The 21,407-nt window shown below is 47.7% G+C and overlaps 1 protein-coding gene and 1 non-coding gene across 3 annotated transcripts in view; one reads left to right on the top strand and one right to left on the bottom strand.

Annotated features, from left to right (window-relative positions):
• Nucleotides 1-21,407, top strand: part of LOC106572368 (plexin-A1) — a 269,721-nt gene that overhangs the window by 12,396 nt on the left and 235,918 nt on the right. For both annotated transcript variants that reach the window (XM_014146446.3, XM_014146445.3), the window contains exon 2: nucleotides 19,303-20,667. In XM_014146446.3, coding sequence (XP_014001921.2) covers nucleotides 19,495-20,667 — 1,173 coding nt within the window. In that variant the 5' untranslated portion in view covers nucleotides 19,303-19,494. The remainder of the gene's footprint in view (nucleotides 1-19,302; nucleotides 20,668-21,407) is intronic.
• Nucleotides 6,334-6,429, bottom strand: trnae-uuc (transfer RNA glutamic acid (anticodon UUC)). The gene is made up of 2 exons: nucleotides 6,390-6,429; nucleotides 6,334-6,369 (listed from the first exon to the last, which is right to left on the bottom strand). It is a non-coding gene; the product is annotated as a tRNA-Glu (tRNA).

Here is a 21,407-nt window from a genome sequence, read left to right as displayed (position 1 = left end):
TGCTCAGTTTTTTGGCGGCATGAAGCTTTCATTAGACCAATGAAATTGCCGAACGGGTTAAGGTCAAACAACTTTTTTGTTTACTGTTTAGATTAAATCGAGCGCTCTCAAACTTCCCATCATTCTGATTACGGTAGTCATTTTGTCACCCTCATCATGGCAAAGACACGGAGAAATGCATATGATGCAGCTTTCAAGTTGAAGGCGATTGATCTGGCTGTTGGAAAAGGAAATAGAGCTGCTGCACGGGAGCTTGGTCTTAATGAGTCGATGATAAGACGTTGGAAACAGCAGCGTGAGGAATTGACTCAGTGCAAAAAGACAACTAAAGCTTACTGCTAATTTTTTATTTTTTGTTACAAGCCGTGTTTCGTTAAAGCCTATTTATTTTTGTTACAAGCCGTGTTTCGTTAAAGCCTGTGTAAAGTTCATTTTTTCAATGTACCGGTAGGCACCTGCGGCTTATAGACATGTGCGGCTTATTTATGTTCAAAATAATATATTTTTTTTAATTCAGTGGGTGCGGCTTATATTCAGGTGCGCTTAATAGTCCGGAAATTACGGTAACTGGTGCCCCCGCACATTGACTCTGTTCCTGTACCCCCTGTATATAGCCTCGCTTGCTATTTTACTGCTGCTTTTTAATTATTTGTTACTTTTGTTTTCTATTTTTTTACTTAGCAATTTTTTACTTAACACTTATTTACATTTTTTTTCTTAACTTCCTTAAAGCATTGTTGGTCAAGGGTTTGTAAGTAAGCATTTCACTGTAAGGTTTACACCTGCTGTATTCGGCGCATGTGACAAATAACCTTTGATTTGATTTGATTAATAACGCTTCTTCGACACCACTGGTTTTTCTGTGTCGCCGAGCAACGCTCTGCTCTAGTTTAGTAGGTAGCTGGTGTTGCTATGACATGCAGGGATGTAGCACTAGCCAGGCAGTGTTCTGTGTTCCTGTAACATTCTGGTCGGACATGGTGTGGAGAGAAGCCAGTCAGTGGTGGTGTGGAGGTGGAGGAGGAGTGAGTCATGGGCTGAGAAACATGGCCTGTTCTAGTGAACATCAGCAGCGTGATTCCTTTAGCAGACCTGGTGTATGCAGACGTTACCCAGCAGGCTTTGAAGCCCCCTTCTCCCCCCCCTCCCCTTCCCCCTCTCTCTGCCGGTCCGAATGGCCTGCTCTGGAAATGATTATACTGGCAGCCCAATGAAGGCCCTGGCCTGCTGTGGGTCGCGGGCCAGGGTCAGGGTTCACATTCCTTCCTCCTGATGAGATTCTCTTCACGTTTCCCTGCTAACCATCATAGTTCAGGGGAGAAGGAGAACAGACCAGCTGTGTGCCTCTGGCTGTCTCTGCATAGGAGGTGGTTTCAGGATGTGTGTTTGTTTACCTGCATTTCAGTTGGTCACCTGCAGCCACATTAGACCTCAATCACATTACAGTGGAACTGTGCTGACGATTGTCAGATGTTTTACCCCTGGTAGCAAAATTCTTTTTAAATCCATGATAGAAGTAAATGAGCGAAAAGAGATCCATTCAGGGCCTCATGAAGCTTAATTGGCCCATCTCAGCATTTCAGACTGCAGCTGGCATCGGCAAACTAAGAATTTTGACAATTACAGACAAGGTGCTATTTTGTTGTTGGACATACAGCATGGGTGTTTGACTTTACCCAGGCACTGCTGCCAGGCGTCCTCCTGTGCTCTTACCACATGTTTTCCACATTTCACAGCTTGGAAAGGAAAGAGAGAGACGCTAGCCAGCCTCAAACTGGTGCGGTCATGGTAGAATGATGTAGCTCGTTCTCATTGCCATCAGTCTCTTGTTTATTTGTGAAAGAACTAACTGCAGTGTTTGTCCGGTGTATCATTGGGGCGTGACAGCCATGCCATGGCAGCATGACGATGAGGAGAGGAGGAGAGGATGACTGTTAACCATGATTAACTACCCCATACAGCCTCAGCCCTCAGCCTCAGCCCTCAGCCTCAGCCCTCAGCCTCAGCCCCCAGCCCCAGCCTCCATCCTCAGCCTCCATCCTCAGCCCTCAGCCTCCAGCCTCAGCCCTCAGCCTCCAGCCCTCAGCCCCCAGCCTCAGCCCTCAGCCTCAGCCCTCAGACCCCAGCCCTCAGACCCCAGCCTCAGCCCCCAGCCTCAGCCCTCAGCCTCCAGCCTCAGCCCTCAGCCTCCAGCCTCAGCCCCCAGCCTCAGCCCTCAGCCTCAGCCCAAACAGCTGTCAGCCTTAGAAATCCTTCTGGCCGCTGCAGTGGTTCAGGGATCAATGGTCACTGGAGCAGAATTTAGGTTTAAGTTTAGCAGGGGCTTAGCACATCACTCACTCCAGGGGATTTTTTTAGGAAAGTGAATTGGTTGATACTGAGACGGCCACAAAGTGAGATGAAGAGATTTCTGTCAGTAAATGTAAACTTCTCTTTGCAATCTTTTGTGCTGTTTTTACGCGTCTGTGTATGTGTTTCTATTTATATCTATGTGTGTTTGTGTATGTCTATCTGTCTGGGTGTGACTGAGTGAGGAGAAACACAGCTTTACACCCGTGACAGATGTTGTGTGTGTGACTGTGTGAGTTTCAGCTTTGTCCCACTGACCTGGGTCCCTGTGTCATTTGAAAGTGTGATCCCATCTCAAGTTGTGGATTTTGTGTTGGTCATTAGATATAGAGCTCTGTGTCCGCCTGCTAACCCCAGGCCTGATAACAGAGATCTATTTGAGATCGTTTGGATTCACAGCTCTGCAGAGATGTGCAGGGTATGATCCACAGCAGGCCTAGTCTCTACCCTCACTAACCCAGGACCCCTTGTGTGTTGGCCTTTAGGATGCTGAAGGACCCCAGTCCCAGTCATGGATGACTGGTATGTTTTACTGTGGGATAGTAGCTAGTACGACAGCTGTTCGGGGGGGTTGTGTGCACATAGGGGACTGGTTGCATGACTGCTGTGTAGTTTACATGACTGTGAGAGTGTTTTCTTAAGGTCAAAACTCTCCTAAACCCTAGCTAGTTTTACGGACTCCACAGCCATTCTTCCCTGTTTCCCTGAGTCGTGCGTGGCTGCAAGACTCGTGTGATGAGTGGATCCCCTGGGCCGGGAGGAAGAGTGAGCAGGCCAGGAACAATGGCTCTGTTTATGTCTGGGCCACCAATACGTCGCAATGTCAGGAGGGCTTTCTTATCAACTGTTACAACCCAAATGAATCCTGTTGTGTACAACTAACACAGCAATAGAGAGACTTGGGGAATGCTATGTTGGTTTACGTAAAATCCTGTTTTTGTTGCGAGTCTCCTGAATGTTTGCTCAGTGATTAGTGGGGGTGTGGATGTACTGTCCCAGTTGGCTCCAGATGTGCAACAACTCACAGACAGAGAGCCGTGGAGACAGGTGATGCTGGTGGAACAGGAAACTCAGGGTGTCTGTTCTGTTTCTGCCCCCCCCCCCCCCCCCCAAGTAATCATTCTACTAAATGAGTAGATTCTACTAAATTCCTCCAGTAATGTGGTAGTATAACTTAATCCTACATGTAAATGCATGTCAGTACATTATTGTGGTATAGACCCAGACAGATGGCTATATTATCCAGGCTTATATTCCCCAGTGGGCCACCCACGGCTGTTTATACTTCAGAGGTGTAGTGAATTTAATTAATTGCATGATTGGATGAATTGCCTGAATTACAAGCCTTTACCACATATCAGAGGCCACCAACCTGACAGAGATCAACCCCCCTCCACCCCTTCGCTCTCGTGCAGCTCCAGTAGAGTGTTATTCCCCCAGGGATGGTAGAGGCGCAGGGGTCAGTAAAGGCCCTAAAGGAAACAGGCATGTTCTTTCATCAGTTCCTCTTTTATGTATTATTATAATAAGCTCTATAAGGCGTGGAACCATGCTAACCCTATCCCCTATTCCCCCGGCTCTGGCCTTGCATAGCTGGAATGCTTTCAGGCCCTAGCTGCACTAATCAGAGCCACAACCACAGCAGCTAGAGCAGCTCCGTGCCAGAGAGCCCAGAAGGATTCCCTTACAAACCTCCACAGCCCTGAAGGATTCCCTTACATACCTCCACAGCCCTGAAGGATTCCCTTACAAACCTCCACAGCCCAGAAGGATTCCCTTACAAACCTCCACAGCCCAGAAGGATTCCCTTACAAACCTCCACAGTCCTGAAGGATTCCCTTGCAAACCTCCACAGCCCTGAAGGATTCCCTTACAAACCTCCACAGCCCTGAAGGATTCCCTTACAAACCTCCACAGCCCAGAAGGATTCCCTTACAAACCTCCACAGCCCTGAAGGATTCCCTTACAAACCTCCACAGTCCTGAAGGATTCCCTTACAAACCTCCACAGCCCAGAAGGATTCCCTTACAAACCTCCACAGTCCTGAAGGATTCCCTTACAAACCTCCACAGCCCTGAAGGATTCCCTTACAAACCTCCACAGCCCAGAAGGATTCCCTTACAAACCTCCACAGCCCAGAAGGATTCCCTTACAAACCTCCACAGTCCTGAAGGATTCCTTTACAAACCTCCACAGTCCTGAAGGATTCCCTTACAAACCTCCACAGCCCAGAAGGATTCCCTTACAAACCTCCACAGTCCTGAAGGATTCCCTTACAAACCTCCACAGCCCTGAAGGATTCCCTTACAAACCTCCACAGCCCAGAAGGATTCCCTTACAAACCTCCACAGTCCTGAAGGATTCCCTTACAAACCTCCACAGCCCTGAAGGATTCCCTTGCAAACCTCAACAGCCCTGAAGGATTCCCTTGCAAACCTCCACAGCCCTGAAGGATTCCCTTGCAAACCTCCACAGCCCTGAAGGATTCCCTTGCAAACCTCCACAGCCCTGAAGGATTCCCTTGCAAACCTCCACAGCCCTGAAGGATTCCCTTACAAACCTCCACGGTGGAATCTTCAATGTCTGGAATCTTCACTTGGGTCCACTATGGTCGATCACTGTCACAATAGTGCATTACTCCTAGATGAAGTAATGCACTTTTCCATTTAAAAATGGACGGGTCCTCTATGGGTGACATTCAGTTTCACTCAGCCATTGGTCTATATTAGTTTAATCTCTTAGCATGTCCTTTGAAAAGCAAGCATGGTTAATACGAGGGCACATAGTCAGAGCACAGAGGGCAGTGGAGGCAGGGAGGAGGGAGAGGAGGAGGGTGTAGATTTAAATACACTATATATACAAACGTATGTGGACAACCCTTCAAATTAGTGGATTCGGCTATTTCAGCCACACCCGTTGCTGACAGGTGTATAAAGTCTCCATAGACAAACATTGGCAGTAGAATGGCCTTACTGAAGAGCTCAGTGACTTTCAACATGGCACCGTCATAGGATACCACCTTTCCAACAAGTCAATTCATCATATTTCTGCCCTGCTAGAGCTGCCCCGGTCAACTGTAAGTGCTGTTATTATGAAGTGGAAACGTCTAGGAGCAACAACGACTGCTGAAGCACGTAGCCCGTAAAAATCGTCTGTCCCCGGTTGCAACATTCACTACGGAGTTCCAAACTGCCTCTGGAAGCAACGTCAGCACAAGAACTGTTCGTCGGAAGCTTAATGACATGGGTTTCCATGGCCAAGCAGCCACATACAAACCTAAGATCACCATGCGCAATGCCAAGCATCAGCTGGAGTGGTGTAAAGCTCGTTGCCATTGGACTGGAGCAGTGGAAACGCGTTCTCTGGAGTGATGAATCCCGCTTCACCATCTGGTAGTCCGACGGAAAAATCTGGGTTTAGCGGATGCCAGGAGAACGCTACCACAATGCCCCAATGCATAGTGCCAACTGTAACGTTTGGTGGAGGAGAAATAATGGTTTGGGGTTGTTTTTCATGTTTCAGGCTAGGCCCCTTAGTTCCAGTGAAGGGAAATTTTGACGCTACAGCGTACAATGACATTCTAGACGATTCTGTGCTTCCAACTTTGTGGCAACAGTTTGGTGAAGGCCTTTTCCTGTTTCAGCATAACAATGCCCCTGTGCACAAAGCGAGGTCCATACAGAAATGGTTTGTTGAGATCGGTGTGGAAGAACTTGACTGGCCTTCACAAAGTCCTGACCTCAAGCCCACCGAACACTTTTGGGATGAATTGGAACGCTGACTGCGAGCCAGGCCTAAACGCCCAACATCAGTGTCTGACCTCAGTGTCTGACCTCACTGATGCTCTTGTGGCTAAATGGAAACAAGTCTACATTTACATTTTAGTCATTTAGCAGACGCTCTTATCCAGAGCGACTTACAGTAGTGAATGCATACATTTCATACATTTAAAAAAAACATTTTTTTAAACTTTTATATTGTACTGGCCCCCCGTGGGAATCGAACCCACAACCCTGGTGTTGCACACACCATGCTGGCGTTGAAAACACCATGCTCTACCAACTGAGCCACAGGGAAGGCCTATGTCTAGTGGGAAGCCTTCCCGGAAGAATGGAGGCTGTTATAGCAGCAAAGGGGGATCAACTCCATATTAATGCCCATGATTTTGAAATGAGAAGTTTGACGAGCAGGTGTTCACATACTTTTGGTCATGTAGTGTATTTTCCCTCTACTCTCATCTGACCAGCCATCTGCACATTAATGAGGAATTACATTTATATTAAAGATGCAAATGTAGCCTTTAAAAGAGATTGAAACGCTGAGCGGAAGTGTGCGTGGCGGGTACTTTATCTGGGTGCTCTGTTCATTAGCCTGGTGTAATTGTGTTATCACAAACTCAGGCGGCAGGAACTGAAAAGGTCACCGGAGCGCCGGGGATGACACGGAGGTGTTCACACAGACTGATGCCCACAAACGCTGAAGCGCACACATACACGCACGTAAATACGCACAGACACACACATGCACGCACGCACGCACGCACACTCACAGGCACACACATTTTTAGAAGCTATTATTCGCCTTTAGACTCTGACCCTGCATTTAAAATGAACGCCCTTCTTCCAATGGAATTAGGTGCATCATGGTGTGCCTGCGCGCGTGTGTGTGTGTGTGTGTGTGTCTATCCCAGTGTATGTGTGTCCCTGTGTGTACGTGTTTGCTCACCTCAAGTGGCAGCATTTAATCAAGCATGTCACTCCTCTCTGAGCTCTTCAGCTAGAACCTGAATGTCTGCTTCTTAAGATCCTGTTGTGTATGAATCATGTGACTTTAAGATGCATAGGAACAACATAATCATCTATGGTAGTGAAGAGAGCCATAGAAACATTCCAGATAGCCTGGTGCTGTTTCACAGTGAAACCATACCCTCCCTGTTGTAGCTGATAGCAGGATGAAAACAAAACAACAACTCTGGCTCAGTGGGGTGAGGTAGTGAGGCTACCTTCTGCATGAACACATCTACAGTTGGAAGCTTGCCTGGTAACCTGCTCCTTCTCCTCTCCTGTTTCCTCCCGTTTCCTCCTCTCTGAGGGTGTGTCATAAAGGTGGCTACTGGTTGGAACTGATCTGTGCTGCTGCAGTCTGTCAAACAGGTCTACTCTCCCTCCCTGCAGTCTGTCAAACAGGTCTACTCTCCCTCCCTGCAGTCTGTCAAACAGGTCTACTCTCCCTCCCTGCAGTCTGTCAAACAGGTCTACTCTCCCTCACTGTGTGTGTGTGTGTGTGTCTCCTGCTCAGTGTCATAACATGTTTTCAGTATATATAATATAGTATATGTAGTATATGTAGTTCATTTGGGAAAGTAGTTACGTTACAGCCTTATTCTAACATTGATTAAATTACCCCCCCCCCCCATCACACACAATACCCCGTAATGAAAAAGCAAAAACAAGTTTTTAGAAATGTTTGCAAATGTTTAAAATAAAACTTTACTCAGTACTTTGTTGAAGCACCTTTAGGATTGATTATAGCCTCAAGTCTTCTTGGGTATGACGCTACAAGCTTGGCACACCTGTGTTTGGGGAGTTTCTCTCTTCTCTGTAGATCCTCTTAAGCTCTGTCAGGTTTGATGGGGAGCGTCGCTGTACAGCTTTTTTCAGGTTTCTCAAAGAGATTGGGCTCTTGCTGGGCCACTCAAGGACATTCAGAGATACTCCTGCGTTGTCTAGGCTGTGTGCTTAGGGTCGTTGTCCTGCTGGTAGGTGAACCTTCGCTCCCATTCTGAGGTCCTGAGTCCTCTGAAGCAGGTTTTCATCAAGGATCTCTCTGTACCTTGCTCCGTTAATCTTTCCCTCGATCCTGACTAGTCTCCCAGTTCCTGCCGCTGTAAAACATCCCCACAGAATTATTCAATCTTGGTTTTATCTCCTTGACCAAGGCCCTTCTACCCCTATTGCTCAGTTTGGCCGGGCGGCCAGCTCTAGGAAAATTCTTGGTGGTTCCAAACTTCTTCCATTTCAGAATGATGCAGGCCAATGTGTTCTTGGGGACCGTCAATGCTGCAGACATTTTTTGGTACCCTTCCCCAGTTCTGTGCCTCGACACAATTCCTTCAACCTCATGGCTTGGTTTTTGCTCTAACATGCACTGTCAACTGTGATACCTTATATAGACAGGTGTGTGCCTTTCCAAATCATGTCCAATCAATAGATTTTACCACAGGTGGACTCCAATCAAGTTGTAGAAATATCTCAAGGATGATCAATGGAAACAGGATGCACCTGAGCTCAATTTCGAGTCTCATAGCAAAGGGTCTGAATAAGTTATTTCTGTTTATTTAAAAAAAAATGTAATGGATTAAATGTAGATTTTTTTTGTGGAATTCTGTTTTTCACATTTTTTACAAATTAATTATAAATGAAAAGCTGAAATGTCTTGAGTCAATAAGTATTCAACCCCTTTGTTATGACATGCCTAAATAAACAAATGTGATTAACAAGTCACATAATAAGTTGCATGGATTCACTCTGTGTGCAATAATAGTGTTTAACATGATTTTTGAATGACTACCTCCTCTCTACACCACACATACAATTATCTGTAAGGTCCCTTGGTCGTGCAGTGAATTTCAAATGCAGATTCAACCACAAAGACCAGAGGAGGTTTTCCATCTCCCAGTGTCTGGTGGAAAGCAGACTGCACCAGCTTTTCCACTAGGATTTTGCCTGTACTTAGCTCCATTCTGTTTCTTTTTTTATCCTGAAAAACTCCCCAGTCCTTAACGATTACAGGCACACCCATAACATGATGCAGCCACCACTATGCTTGAAAATATGGAGAGTGGTACTCAGTAATGTGTTGTATTGGATTTGCCCCAAACACAACACTTTGTATTTAGGACAAAAAGTGAATTGCTTTGCCACATTCTTTGCAGTATTACTTTAGTGCCTTGGAAGATTTTTATTCTGTACAGGCACCCTTCTTTTCACTCTGTCAATTAGGTTTGTATTATGTAGTGACTACAGTGTTCTTGATTCATTCTCAGGTTTCTCCTATCACAGCCATTACACTCTGTAACCATTTTAAAGTTACCATTGACCTCATGGTAAAATCCCTGAGTGGTTTCATTTGTCTCCGGTGACTGAGTTAGGAAGGACGCCTGTATCTTTGAAGTGCCTGGGGGTATTGATATATAATTCAAAGTGTAATTAATAACTTCACCATGCTCAAAGGGATATTCAATGTCTGCTTTTTTTAGACCTATCTACCAATAGGTGTGAGTCATTGGAAAACCTCCCTGGTCTTCGTGGTTGAATCTGGTTTACTGCTCAACTGAGGCAGATCATTGTATGTGTGGGGTACAGAGATGAGGTAGTCATTCAAAAATCATGTTAAACACTATTATTGCACACAGAGTCCATGCAGCTCATTATGTGACTTGTTAAGCACATTTTTACTCCTGAACTTATTTAGGCTTGTCATAATAAAGGAGTTGAATAGCTTTACATTTTCTATGAATTTGTAAAAATGTGTAAAAACAGAATTCCACGTTTACATTATGGAGTATTGTGTGTAGGCCAGTGGGGTGAGGTAATGAGGCTACCTTCTGTATGAACCAACCACGTTTACATTATGGAGTATTGTGTGTAGGCCAGTGGGGTGAGGTAATGAGGCTACCTTCTGTATGAACCAACCACGTTTACATTATGGAGTATTGTGTGTAGGCCAGTGGGGTGAGGTAGTGAGGCTACCTTCTGTATGAACCAACCACGTTTACATTATGGAGTATTGTGTGTAGGCCAGTGGGGTGAGGTAGTGAGGCTACCTTCTGTATGAACCAACCACGTTTACATTATGGAGTATTGTGTGTAGGCCAGTGGGGTGAGGTAGTGAGGCTACCTTCTGTATGAACCAACCACGTTTACATTATGGAGTATTGTGTGTAGGCCAGTGGGGTGAGGTAATGAGGCTACCTTCTGTATGAACCAACCACGTTTACATTATGGAGTATTGTGTGTAGGCCAGTGGGGTGAGGTAATGAGGCTACCTTCTGTATGAACCAACCACGTTTACATTATGGAGTATTGTGTGTAGGCCAGTGGGGTGAGGTAATGAGGCTACCTTCTGTATGAACACATCTACAGTTGGAAAACCGTGATTATTTTGTGATTATCAAAGCGAAACCAAACCAACCTCAAAAAGCGCTAGCACTCAGCACTAGTAACGCTCTTAGAGTTTTACCCAGAAACACTCACAGCTGTAATCACCGCCAAATGTGATTCTAACATGTATTGACTCAGGGGCATGAATACTTATGTAAATTAGATATGTCTGTATTTGATTATCAATAAATTAGCAAACATTTCTGGGATATTGTGTGTAGATGGGTGAGGAAGAAAATATATTTAATCAATTTTGAATTAGTCTGTAACACAACAAAATGTGGAATAAGTCAAGGGGTATGAATACTTTCTGAAGGCACTGTACAAACCCATACATCCCTAAACCAATGCATACAAACACTTACACTTTCTTAAACATGTCAAGAACAACTGTATAAACATGTACACATGCACACGCGCGTGCACACACACACGTTATGTTCTTCTATCCTCATGGGGACCTAAAATGTATTTCCATTCAAAATCGTATTTTCCCTACCCCTAAACCTAATTATTTTCCTAACCTTAACCCTAACCCCTAACCATAATTGTAACCCTATCCCTAAACCTAACCCCTAAGCTTAAAATAGCCTTTGCCCTCATGCAGGTATGGCAGATGTCCCCATGAGGGACAATTGTCCTTGCTTAACAATCCTTGTGGGGTCTTTTGGAGATTTTAGGTCCCCACAAGGATAGAAGAACCAACACGCACGCACGCACGCACGCACGCACGCACGCACGCACGCACGCACACACACACACACACACACACACACACACACACACATGCTTAAGTAAATAGGCCAGTGAGTGGAGAATGCACAGTGCCTGAGGATGTGATCTAGTACTGGGAATGTGTGCTGACAAACCTAGCTGCTCTCCCTCACAGGCCTTGTTCTGGGATTTGAAATCCCTCTGACTGTATGCTAAAGAGAATCACTGAAGTGTTTTTAAGTGCTTCAAAAAGCCCAGAAATGTTGTATTTTATCATGGAATTTGCTGTAGATAATCGAAGCTGGCTCCAAACTGCAGTGTGGTAATTGTGTCATTTAAGAAAATGAGTTGGTCCTGTTAGGCTTGTATTGCTCGGTCAAAAGGCGGCTCTCAGCCTGTATCAGGGATCGCTTCCCTCTCATCAGACAGAGAGAGAGGGGTAAAGGGAGGGAGAGAGACTGAGAGAGGGAGAGGGAGAAGAGGGATAGAGAGGGAGGAAAAGGGAGGGAGAGAGACTGAGCGAGGGAGAGAGGGAGAAGAGGGATAGAGAGGGAGGAAAAGGGAGGGAGAGAGACTGAGCGAGGGAGAGAGGGAGAGGGAGAAGAGGGATAGAGAGGGAGGAAAAGGGAGGGAGAGAGACTGAGCAAGGGAGAGAGGGAGAGGGAGAGAGGGATAGAGAGGGAGGAAAAGGGAGGGAGAGAGACTGAGCGAGGGAGAGAGGGAGTAGAGGGATAGAGAGGGAGGAAAAGGGAGGGAGAGAGACTGAGCGAGGGAGAGAGGGAGAAGAGGGATAGAGAGGGAGGAAAAGGGAGGGAGAGAGACTGAGCGAGGGAGAGAGGGAGTAGAGGGATAGAGAGGGAGGAAAAGGGAGGGAGAGAGACTGAGCGAGGGAGAGAGGGAGAAGAGGGATAGAGAGGGAGGAAAAGGGAGGGAGAGAGACTGAGCGAGGGAGAGAGGGAGAGGGAGAAGAGGGATAGAGAGGGAGGAAAAGGGAGGGAGAGAGACTGAGCGAGGGAGAGAGGGAGAAGAGGGATAGAGAGGAAGGAAAAGGGAGGGAGAGAGAACACTTCTATACTTCTGCCATGCACAAATGGAAAGTGGATGAAGATGCCCAGCCTTCGGGGAAGAATAAGGGTATTTGTCTTCTTTTGGACTTCAGTTAGTGCAATTGAAACCGGTTTTATGCATTCTGTGGAGCTTTAACTCCTGCTATAAAATGAGGTCATTGTCAGAAATGTATTAGACAATCCAAAGAGAGAGGGTGTTGACACTGTCTATTCCGCAGGAGGGTGGCTGCTGTACTGCTGTATCTCCCAGGCTCTACCACACTCATATCACATTGTTATTAGGTAACATAGCAACGACAACACATGTTTGGGGACTATATAAATGCATGGTATGGTGTATGGTATGGGCAGTGTTTGAATGTCACTTTTGAGTGCATGTGGGTGCATACAATGCAAGAAACTATTGGTTTCTAGAATGATTGATCTATCCCATTTTCAGTCGCCAGCTGGTTGGTTTTGCAGTGCTGTGCTGCTGTTCGTCCTGCAGGGTGATAGCTTTGGACTCTACCTTCCCTGGGAAGTCAGGCGACCGTGGATTTTAAGCAGCCAGACCAAAAACCCAGGCTAGGCAGTCTCCTTTATAGCTTTCTCCTTGGAGTGCCTTAGAGTTTATTATGACACTGCCATCTTCACAGAGACACACAGTTTGCTGTTTTTTAGGAGTGCTTTCCCACAACACAGTGGTCACAGGAATATACAGTGCCTTGCAAAAGTATTCATCCTCCTTGGCGTTTTTCCTATTTTGTTGCATTACAACGTGTAATTTAAATGGATTTTTATTTGTATTTCATGTAATGGACATACACAAAATAGTCCAAATTGGTGAAGTGAAATAAAAAAAAATATATTTTTAAATTCAAAACTGAAAAGTGGTGTGTGCATATGTATTCACCCCCTTTGCTATGAAGCCCCTAAATAAGATCTGGTGCAGCCAATTACCTTCAGAAGTCACATAATTAGTTAACTAAAGTCCACCTGTGTGCAATCTAAGTGTCACATGATCTGTCAAATGATCTCAGTATATATATACATCTGTATATAAAAGGCCAGAGAGTCTACAACACTACTAAGCAAGGGGCACCACCAAGCAAGCAGCACCATGAAGACCAAGGAGCTCTCCAAACAGGTCAGGGACAAAGATGTGAAGAAGTACAGATCAGGGTTGGGTTATAAAACAATATCCGAAACTTTGAACATCCCACGGAGCACCATTAAATCCATTATTAAAAATGGAAAGAATATGGCACCACAACAAACCTGCCAAAAGAGGGCCGCCCACTAAAACTCACAGACCAGGCAAGGAGGGCATTAATCAGAGGCAACAAAGAAACCAAAGATAACCCTGAAGGAGCTGCAAAGCTCCACAGCGGAGATTGTAGTATCTGTCCATAGGACCACTTTAAGCCGTACACTCCACAGAGCTGGACTTTACGGAAGAGGGGCCAGAAAAAAAAGCCATTGCTTAAAGAAAAAAATAAGCAAGCACATTTGGTGTTCGCCAAAAGGCATGTGGGAGACTCCCCAAACATATTGAAGAAGGTACTCCGGTCAGATGAGACTAAAATTGAGCTTTTTGGCCATCAAGGAAAATGCTACGTCTGGCGCAAACCCAACACCTCTCATCACCCCGAGAACGGCATCCCCACAGTGAAGCATGGTGGTGGCAGCATCATGCTGTGGGGATGTTTTTCATCGGCAGGGACTGGGAAACTGGTCAGAATTGAAGGAATGATGGATGGCGCTAAATACAGGGAAATCCTTGAGGGTAACCTGTTTTAGTCTTCCAGAGATTTGAGACTGGGAAAGAGGTTCACCTTCCAGCAGGACAATGACCCTAAGCAAACTGCTAAAATAACACTTGAGTGGTTTAAGGGGAAATATTTAAATGTCTTGGAATGGCCTAGTCAAAGCCCAGACCTCAATCCAATTGAAAATATGTGGTATGACTTAAAGATTACTGTACACCAGCGGAACCATCCAACTTGAAGGAGCTGGAGCAGTTTTGCCTTGAAGAATGGGCAAAAGGCCCAGTAGCTAGATGTGCCAAGCTTATAGAGACATACCCCAAGAGACTTGCAGCTGTAATTGCAGCAAAAGGTGGCTCTACAAAGTATTGTGAATAGTTATGCACACTCAAGTGTTCTGTTTTTTTGTCTTATTTCTTGTTTGTTTCACAATAAAACATATGTTGCATCTTCAAAGTGGTAGGCGTGTTGTGTAAATCAAAAAATACAAACCTCCAAAAAAAATCTATTTTAATTCCAGGTTGAAAGGCAACAAAATAGGAGTACATTGTGTTTGTAGTGCATTGTGTTTGCTCTTGGTCTGTAGTGTACTGTGTTTGTCTGTTGTGCATTGTGTTTGGTCTGCAGTGCATTGTGTTTGGTCTGCAGTGCATTGTGCTTGGTCTGTAGTGTATCGTGTTTGGTGTGCAGTGCATTGTGTTTGGTCTGCAGTGTACTGTGTTTGATCTGCAGTGTACTGTGTTTGGTCTGCAATGTACTGTGTTTGGTCTGTAGTGTGCTGTCTTTGGTCTGTAGTGCATTGTGTTTAGTCTGCAGTGTACTGTGTTTGGTCTGTAGTGTGCTGTGTTTGGTCTGTAGTGCATTGTGTACGGTCTGATAGTGGACGTGAGGACTTGAGTCCAGTCTGGTTCAGAATATATTTGATCCTTTAAATCCCTCAACTCAGGAGGATTTCACAATATCAACATACTGTACATACTTACTGTACATACTCTAAGGATTCTAACTCCCAGCCTTCATCACTGTGAATGACTGTGTGTCTGTGTCAACACCTGTTACCCCGTGAAGCTGTTGGTGTGTGTGAGTGTGTGTCACACGTGTGCAGGATTGAGAGGCCTAGCTGGCTGGCTGCTCCAGTGGCCAACTGAACTGAACTGCCATTGAGTTGATGTATCCGTGATGGGGCAGAGCCTCTTGTCTGCACTAATCCCTGAAAAACACAAGTGTGTGTGTGTGTGTGTGTGTGTGTGTGTGTGTGTGTGTGTGTGTGTGTGTGTGTGTGTGTGTGTGTGTGTGTGTGTGTGTGTGTGTGTGTGTGTGTGTGTGTGTGTGTGTGTGTGTGTGTGTGTGTGTGTGTGTGTGTGTGTCTGTCTGTCTGTGTGAATGATGTGGAGGCCTGGCGTCTTGCGAGGAGCGGGTAGGTGTGTGTGTGTTTATGTGTGTGTGGAGGCAGCTGTCTGTGAGGTCACTGTCAGGCATGGAATGCAGTACAGTGTAAAACGCGCAAATTGTTCTTACTCAGGGCCTTGCATGAAAAGCCAGCAGAGCCACACTGGAAACAGCAGCAATCCAGCAGCAGCCATCAGTGCAAAGTCACACAGCCAGCCTCACAGCCAGCCTCACAGCCAGCCTCACAGCCCGCCTCACAGCCAGCCTCACAGCCCGCCTCACAGCCCGCCTCAGCCCGCCTCACAGCCAGCCTCACAGCCAGTCTCACAGCCCGCCTCACAGCCAGCCTCACAGCCAGTCTCACAGCCAGCCTCACAGCCCGCCTCACAGCCCGCCTCACAGCCCGCCTCACAGCCAGTCTCACAGCCAGCCTCACAGCCAGCCTCACAGCCAGCTTCACAGTCTTATTATTACAGCTGTATGGCCCCATGTCCTTATGGCCTCAGTTAGCACTGCTCCAGAGCCCAGCCTGCCCCAGAGCCCAGCCTGCCCCAGAGCCCAGCCCAGCCTGCCCCAGAGCCCAGCCTGCCCCAGAGCCCAGCCTGCCCCAGAGCCCAGCCTGCCCCAGAGCCCAGCCTGCCCCAGAGCCCAGCCTGCCCCAGAGCCCAGCCTGCCCCAGAGCCCAGCCTGCCCCAGAGCCCAGCCCAGCCTGCCCCAGAGCCCAGCCCAGCCTGCCCCAGAGCCCAGCCCAGCCTGCCCCAGAGCCCAGCCCAGCCTGCCCCAGAGCCCAGCCTGCCCCAGAGCCCAGCCCAGCCTGCCCCAGAGCCCAGCCCAGCCTGCCCCAGAGCCCAGCCCAGCCTGCCCCAGAGCCCAGCCTGCCCCAGAGCCCAGCCCAGCCTGCCCCAGAGCCCAGCCCAGCCTGCCCCAGAGCCCAGCCTGCCCCAGAGCCCAGCCTGCCCCAGAGCCCAGCCTAACAGAGATATCAATGTTTCACCACAAAAAGACACTGAATCTTATCAAAACATACACAATATAAATATACGTACAGTATGTCCCTGAATTAACCCTTGTTTTTCACATGTGGTTAGTTTGGTCGCAGATTCTCCCATTAAATCTCCTTTCAATAATCACAATCTGAACATGAACCCTATAAAATAACGGCACACTGTCTGCTTCCTAACCTTGTTTTTAGTGCTACACTGATATTGATAACTGCATTGTTGAGTTTAGAGCTGGCAAGAAAAGCATTTCACTGTACTTGTGCACATGGCATTAAAACTCGAAACTGAAAATTGTTTTAATCTCTCAAATTGCATATTTGGCAGTTGTATTTTTTGCTGTCTTTGTCAGCTTTTTATTTCCCAGTGAAGACACTATTTATTTCCCTCCCTCCCTCCTTGTCCATGACCTGACGGAGGCACTCGTTACTTTGGGACTTTTATGCCAGATTGACTGTATGAGCAACACATGCTGCTCATACAGTGCTTTTGCCTTCTCACCCGAAACACACTTCTGTTATGATGGGGTTTGCTGGGCTGGATTGAAAGGCTTGGTCCTGTGAACATACATACTAGTATGGCAGCTGGTAAGCTAGGCAGCCCCCTCCCCTCCCCTCCCCTCCCCTCCCTCCCTCCCTCCCTCCCTCCCTCCCTCCCTCCCCTCCCCTCCCCTCCCCTCCCCTCCCTCCAGAGACCTGTGAAATGCCAGTAGAGGAGTGTGAGGTGAATATGATTTGAACTATTATTTCCTTGTCTGTAGGCCTTGGAGATGAATTGTAAATAGAAGTTCCATGTTGTTGAGGTTTCTGAAGTAATCGGTTCTGATCTGCCATAGGACCTCCTTTAGGAGAGGGCCAAGGCTGTTTCCCTGTACTTCTATGTGCCTCAAGTTAATATTTCCAGTAGACTGTATGTGTCTGTGTTTGACAGTAGTAACATACAGGTATGCAGCCTAATTGTTTATTCTGTAAGCTTGGGAGTGCATACACTGTATGTGTGTGCATACATAAGTGTTTGTTTGCGTATCTGCCAAACATTGATAGACAGCAAAGGATGGAGTCTTTCCTCTCCTATGTGAGGTGTTGCCTAGGGCTTGCCTCCCTCACCCAGACTCTGATATGACCTCTATGTTAAAGATGCAGTGTGTATACATTTGCTTAAGTATGAGGCCCCAGTTTTGTGGCCGGTGCTGTAATTGATATGCCACAAGCAATAAATCAGTGTTGGTGCTGTGGCTCAGGGGCCGCTATCTGAGGAGGCAGGTTGAGCCCAGCCCAGCTGTCCGTCCGTCCGTCCGTCTACAACACAACCTGCCTCAGCCTCCCTCTGCTTCCCTCTACTCCGCTCTCTGCAGCCAATTGATTCATTTCTCCTGCCTGGCATTTCCTCCGCCATGCACGGCCCTGTGACTTCTGGTGCATTACTGACTGACTGGCTAATAGCAGCCATCACCAACATCCTCTATCTCTCAGGGAAGGAAAAGGTGTTGTTTTGCCATGAAGACTAACGACCACTCCATCGCTATCCTGATTTCTCCTTATCCATCTCGCTTCCGCTCAACTTCTCTCTCTTCTCTAATCCTTTCTTCCATCTCTGTCACTCTTTTCTTTTAACATCTTCAGAGCGTCTAATTCAGTCTCCTCAAGACATTAAACAGCTGCTTGGTCCTCCCAGTTCAGTCAAAGCACCGTCGTATGTTGATTCAGGGACAATATTTCTTTTTTCATTAAAGTGTTAGAACGTTGGGATAGTTATGCACCTTGTAGATGGACCTGTGATCTAAACTATCGTTTTGATATCTCCAGAGAAACATCTCAGACTAGTGCCCTTGAAACGTCACCATTTTAAAAGTGGGTGTGTAATCACTGATCTGTGATTATAATGTGTAAGCATTCATGCTTGTGTGTGTGAGCGAGACTATATGTAATCTGAAGCGTTTTACATCAGTAAGTGGGGCAGTGCGTGGTGAATGACTGAGTTGAGACCATGGTCGGTTCTGTGCCTCAGACACCAACTGCAGCCATGACACAATGTGTCCATTGTCTTGATGGGCTGGAGAACAGTGGGTTCATACAGCAGGTCATGATGGCTGACTGGGACTGGGAGATGAAAGCAGTCATTGACTTTCTGTCTGTCTGGGGCTGGAGAGAGAGAGAGAGAGAGTGTGTGTGTGTGTGTGTGTGTGTGTGTGTGTGTGTGTGTGTGTGTGTGTGTGTGTGTGTGTGTGTGTGTGTGTGTGTGTGTGTGTGTGTGTGTGTGTGTGTGTGTGTGTGTGTGTGTGTGTGAGAGAGAACAACCTCTGGGTCTGTAATCTTTTATTTCTCCTTCTGGTCCTTTTATAGTCTCAGCTTCATCTACTACTCACGGTTGTACAGTATAACATGTAAACCTGCCCCCTCTATGTTCAGGCCATATGGACAATATTAGGAATTGTTTGAGTATGGTCATGATACATTTGACCTACTGTAAGTCATTGTGGATGGTGAAAGGGTGAACTGTCCTATCCCAGTACACAGTAGTGGATGTACTTGTAGCTGCATCTTGCAGCGCTGTGCCTGGCCCTCTGCAGTGCTGCAGGTGATGGTGAGGATCCCTGCAATGTGTGTAAAATATATATGAGGACGCACCTTGGTCTGTCAGCCTAATGCTTTATGTTGAGTTAGTCAGACTCTGTCTGGAAGCCTGACATGCTCATCAAATGTTGTATAGGATTCCCCCTAAGGCCCTATTGTAATTGATGAATGTTTATGTATTCTGACTTCTTTTTGCCCTCACCGCTCTGTGTGGCAGGCAGAGCTTTTAAACCCCTGTTCAGTCGATAGGGAGAGAGCGTTCCCTGATCCTGTCTCCTAATGTGTGTTTTTCCTTCCCTTTGCAGGGCTGGCGGCCGAGGCGCTGGGGTTGATGTTATAGACGACAGAGCAGAGACACAGAGCCCAGAGGACGCCAGGCCAGCGCTACTCCACCGTCCCTTCTTTCCTTCAGCCTGGTGTAGGACAGCCACAGCTTCAGTAGAGGAAAAGGAACAGACACACACCCAGGAACCTCTCCTCACCTAGCAGAGCCCAACATGACCTCCCACCCCACCCCACCCCTCGGAGGCCCTCTCCTTCCCTTCCTCCTCCTGCTGTCGGGGGTGTTCGCCACCACCCCCAGCGACCTCAGGTCCTTCTCCCCACCAGAGGGGGGGCTCACACACCTGGTGGTCCACAACAAGACAGGTGAGGTGTATCTGGGAGCCGTCAACTGGATCTTCAAGCTGTCCAGCAACCTGACCAAGCTGCGCAGCCACGTTACAGGCCCTGTGGTGGACAACGAGAAGTGTTATCCCCCTCCTGGGGTCCAGTCCTGCCCCCACGAGCTGACCCAGATCAGCAACGTCAACAAGCTACTGCTGCTGGACTACGGTCAGAACCGCCTGATCGCCTGCGGCAGCACCTCCCAGGGAATCTGCCAGTTCCTCAGGCTGGATGATCTGTTCAAGCTGGGCGAGCCGCACCACCGTAAGGAGCACTACCTGTCCAGCGTGGCCGAGGCTGGCACCATGTCTGGGGTGGTCATTGGTGGAGATGCGGCCGGGAGCGGAGGGGAGGCCGGCAAGCTGTTCGTGGGCACGCCCATTGACGGCAAGTCGGAGTACTTCCCCACGCTCTCCAGCCGCAAGCTGATGGACAACGAGGAGAATGCCGACATGTTCAGCTTCGTCTACCAGGATGAGTTTGTCTCCTCGCAGCTCAAGATCCCCTCGGACACGCTCTCCAAGTTCCCCGCCTTCGACATCTACTACATCTACGGCTTCAGCAGCGAGCAGTTTGTCTACTATCTGACCCTGCAGCTGGATACCCAGCTCACCTCGCCCGACGCCAGCGGGGAGCAGTTCTTCACCTCTAAGATCGTCCGTCTCTGCGTGGACGACCCCAAGTTCTACTCCTATGTGGAGTTCCCAATCGGCTGCACCAAAGATGGGGTGGAGTACCGCCTGGTGCAGGATGCCTACCTCAGCCGTCCCGGGACCAAGCTGGCACGCTCACTGGGCATCTCAGAGCAGGAGGAGGTGCTGTTCACGGTGTTTGCCCAGGGCCAGAAGAACCGGGCCAAGCCCCCCAAGGAGTCAGCCCTGTGCCTGTTCACCCTGCGCCGCATCAAGGAGAAGATCAAGGAGCGCATCCAGTCCTGCTACAGAGGAGAGGGGAAACTGTCACTTCCCTGGCTGCTCAACAAAGAACTAGCCTGCATCAACTCAGTATGTTTTCCTTTCAGTGTGTGAATGAATGATAGTTGTGATGATGTTGATTTTGGTAAAGCACCTCTTTCTGAGTGAAGTTTCAGTTTTTAGCTTCATGAATCCAGAATGTGTGTGAGAGAGGGGTCTGTCCATGGAGACTGGAGCATACAGTATGTGTTGCAGGCAGGGAGGTAGAGGGTAGAGGGTAGAGAGAGCAGACACTAGCCCTCCTCAGAGCTGCTAGATCTCAATTAGACACACTCACTGACTCACACGTCCACAACATTCTGTTGTTAGAACTCTGTTGTGACTCAATCAACTGAGTCACAGCGGAAGCAGCTAACCTCATAGGCTTTTTCAGATTGCAGATGTATCTGTGGAGATGTCTCGTTCTTTTTTTCCTCTCCCTCAGAGGGAGTGTCAATCTGCCCTCTCCCTCCTCTCCCAGCATCACTCTCTATTCTCTCTCTCTCCTCCTGTCTCTTTATGGATGTGGCGACAGCCCTCTTCCCGGGCCACCCTGGCTGCTGTTGCCACATCATTAGGCCGGTGTGGGGGATTTGCGGACCGTCACTCTGTTTGCTGGGAGTCTCCCTTCTCCTCCGGCTCTAATTGATTTATATAGTCCTGAGGTTGTCGTCTGTCGCCTGGTGTGTCACCCCTGTCCTCACGGGACTCCTTACCTGGAGGCTGCAGACTGGGGTCGGAGCAGAGGCTGGGGTCGGTGCCGGGGATAGGGCGGAGCAGAGGCTGGGGTC

Source organism: Salmo salar, chromosome 15, assembly GCF_965601325.2.
Source record: "Salmo salar chromosome 15, fSalSal1, whole genome shotgun sequence".
NCBI lineage: Eukaryota > Metazoa > Chordata > Actinopteri > Salmoniformes > Salmonidae > Salmo > Salmo salar.
This window is presented reverse-complemented; position numbering and strand designations above follow the sequence as displayed.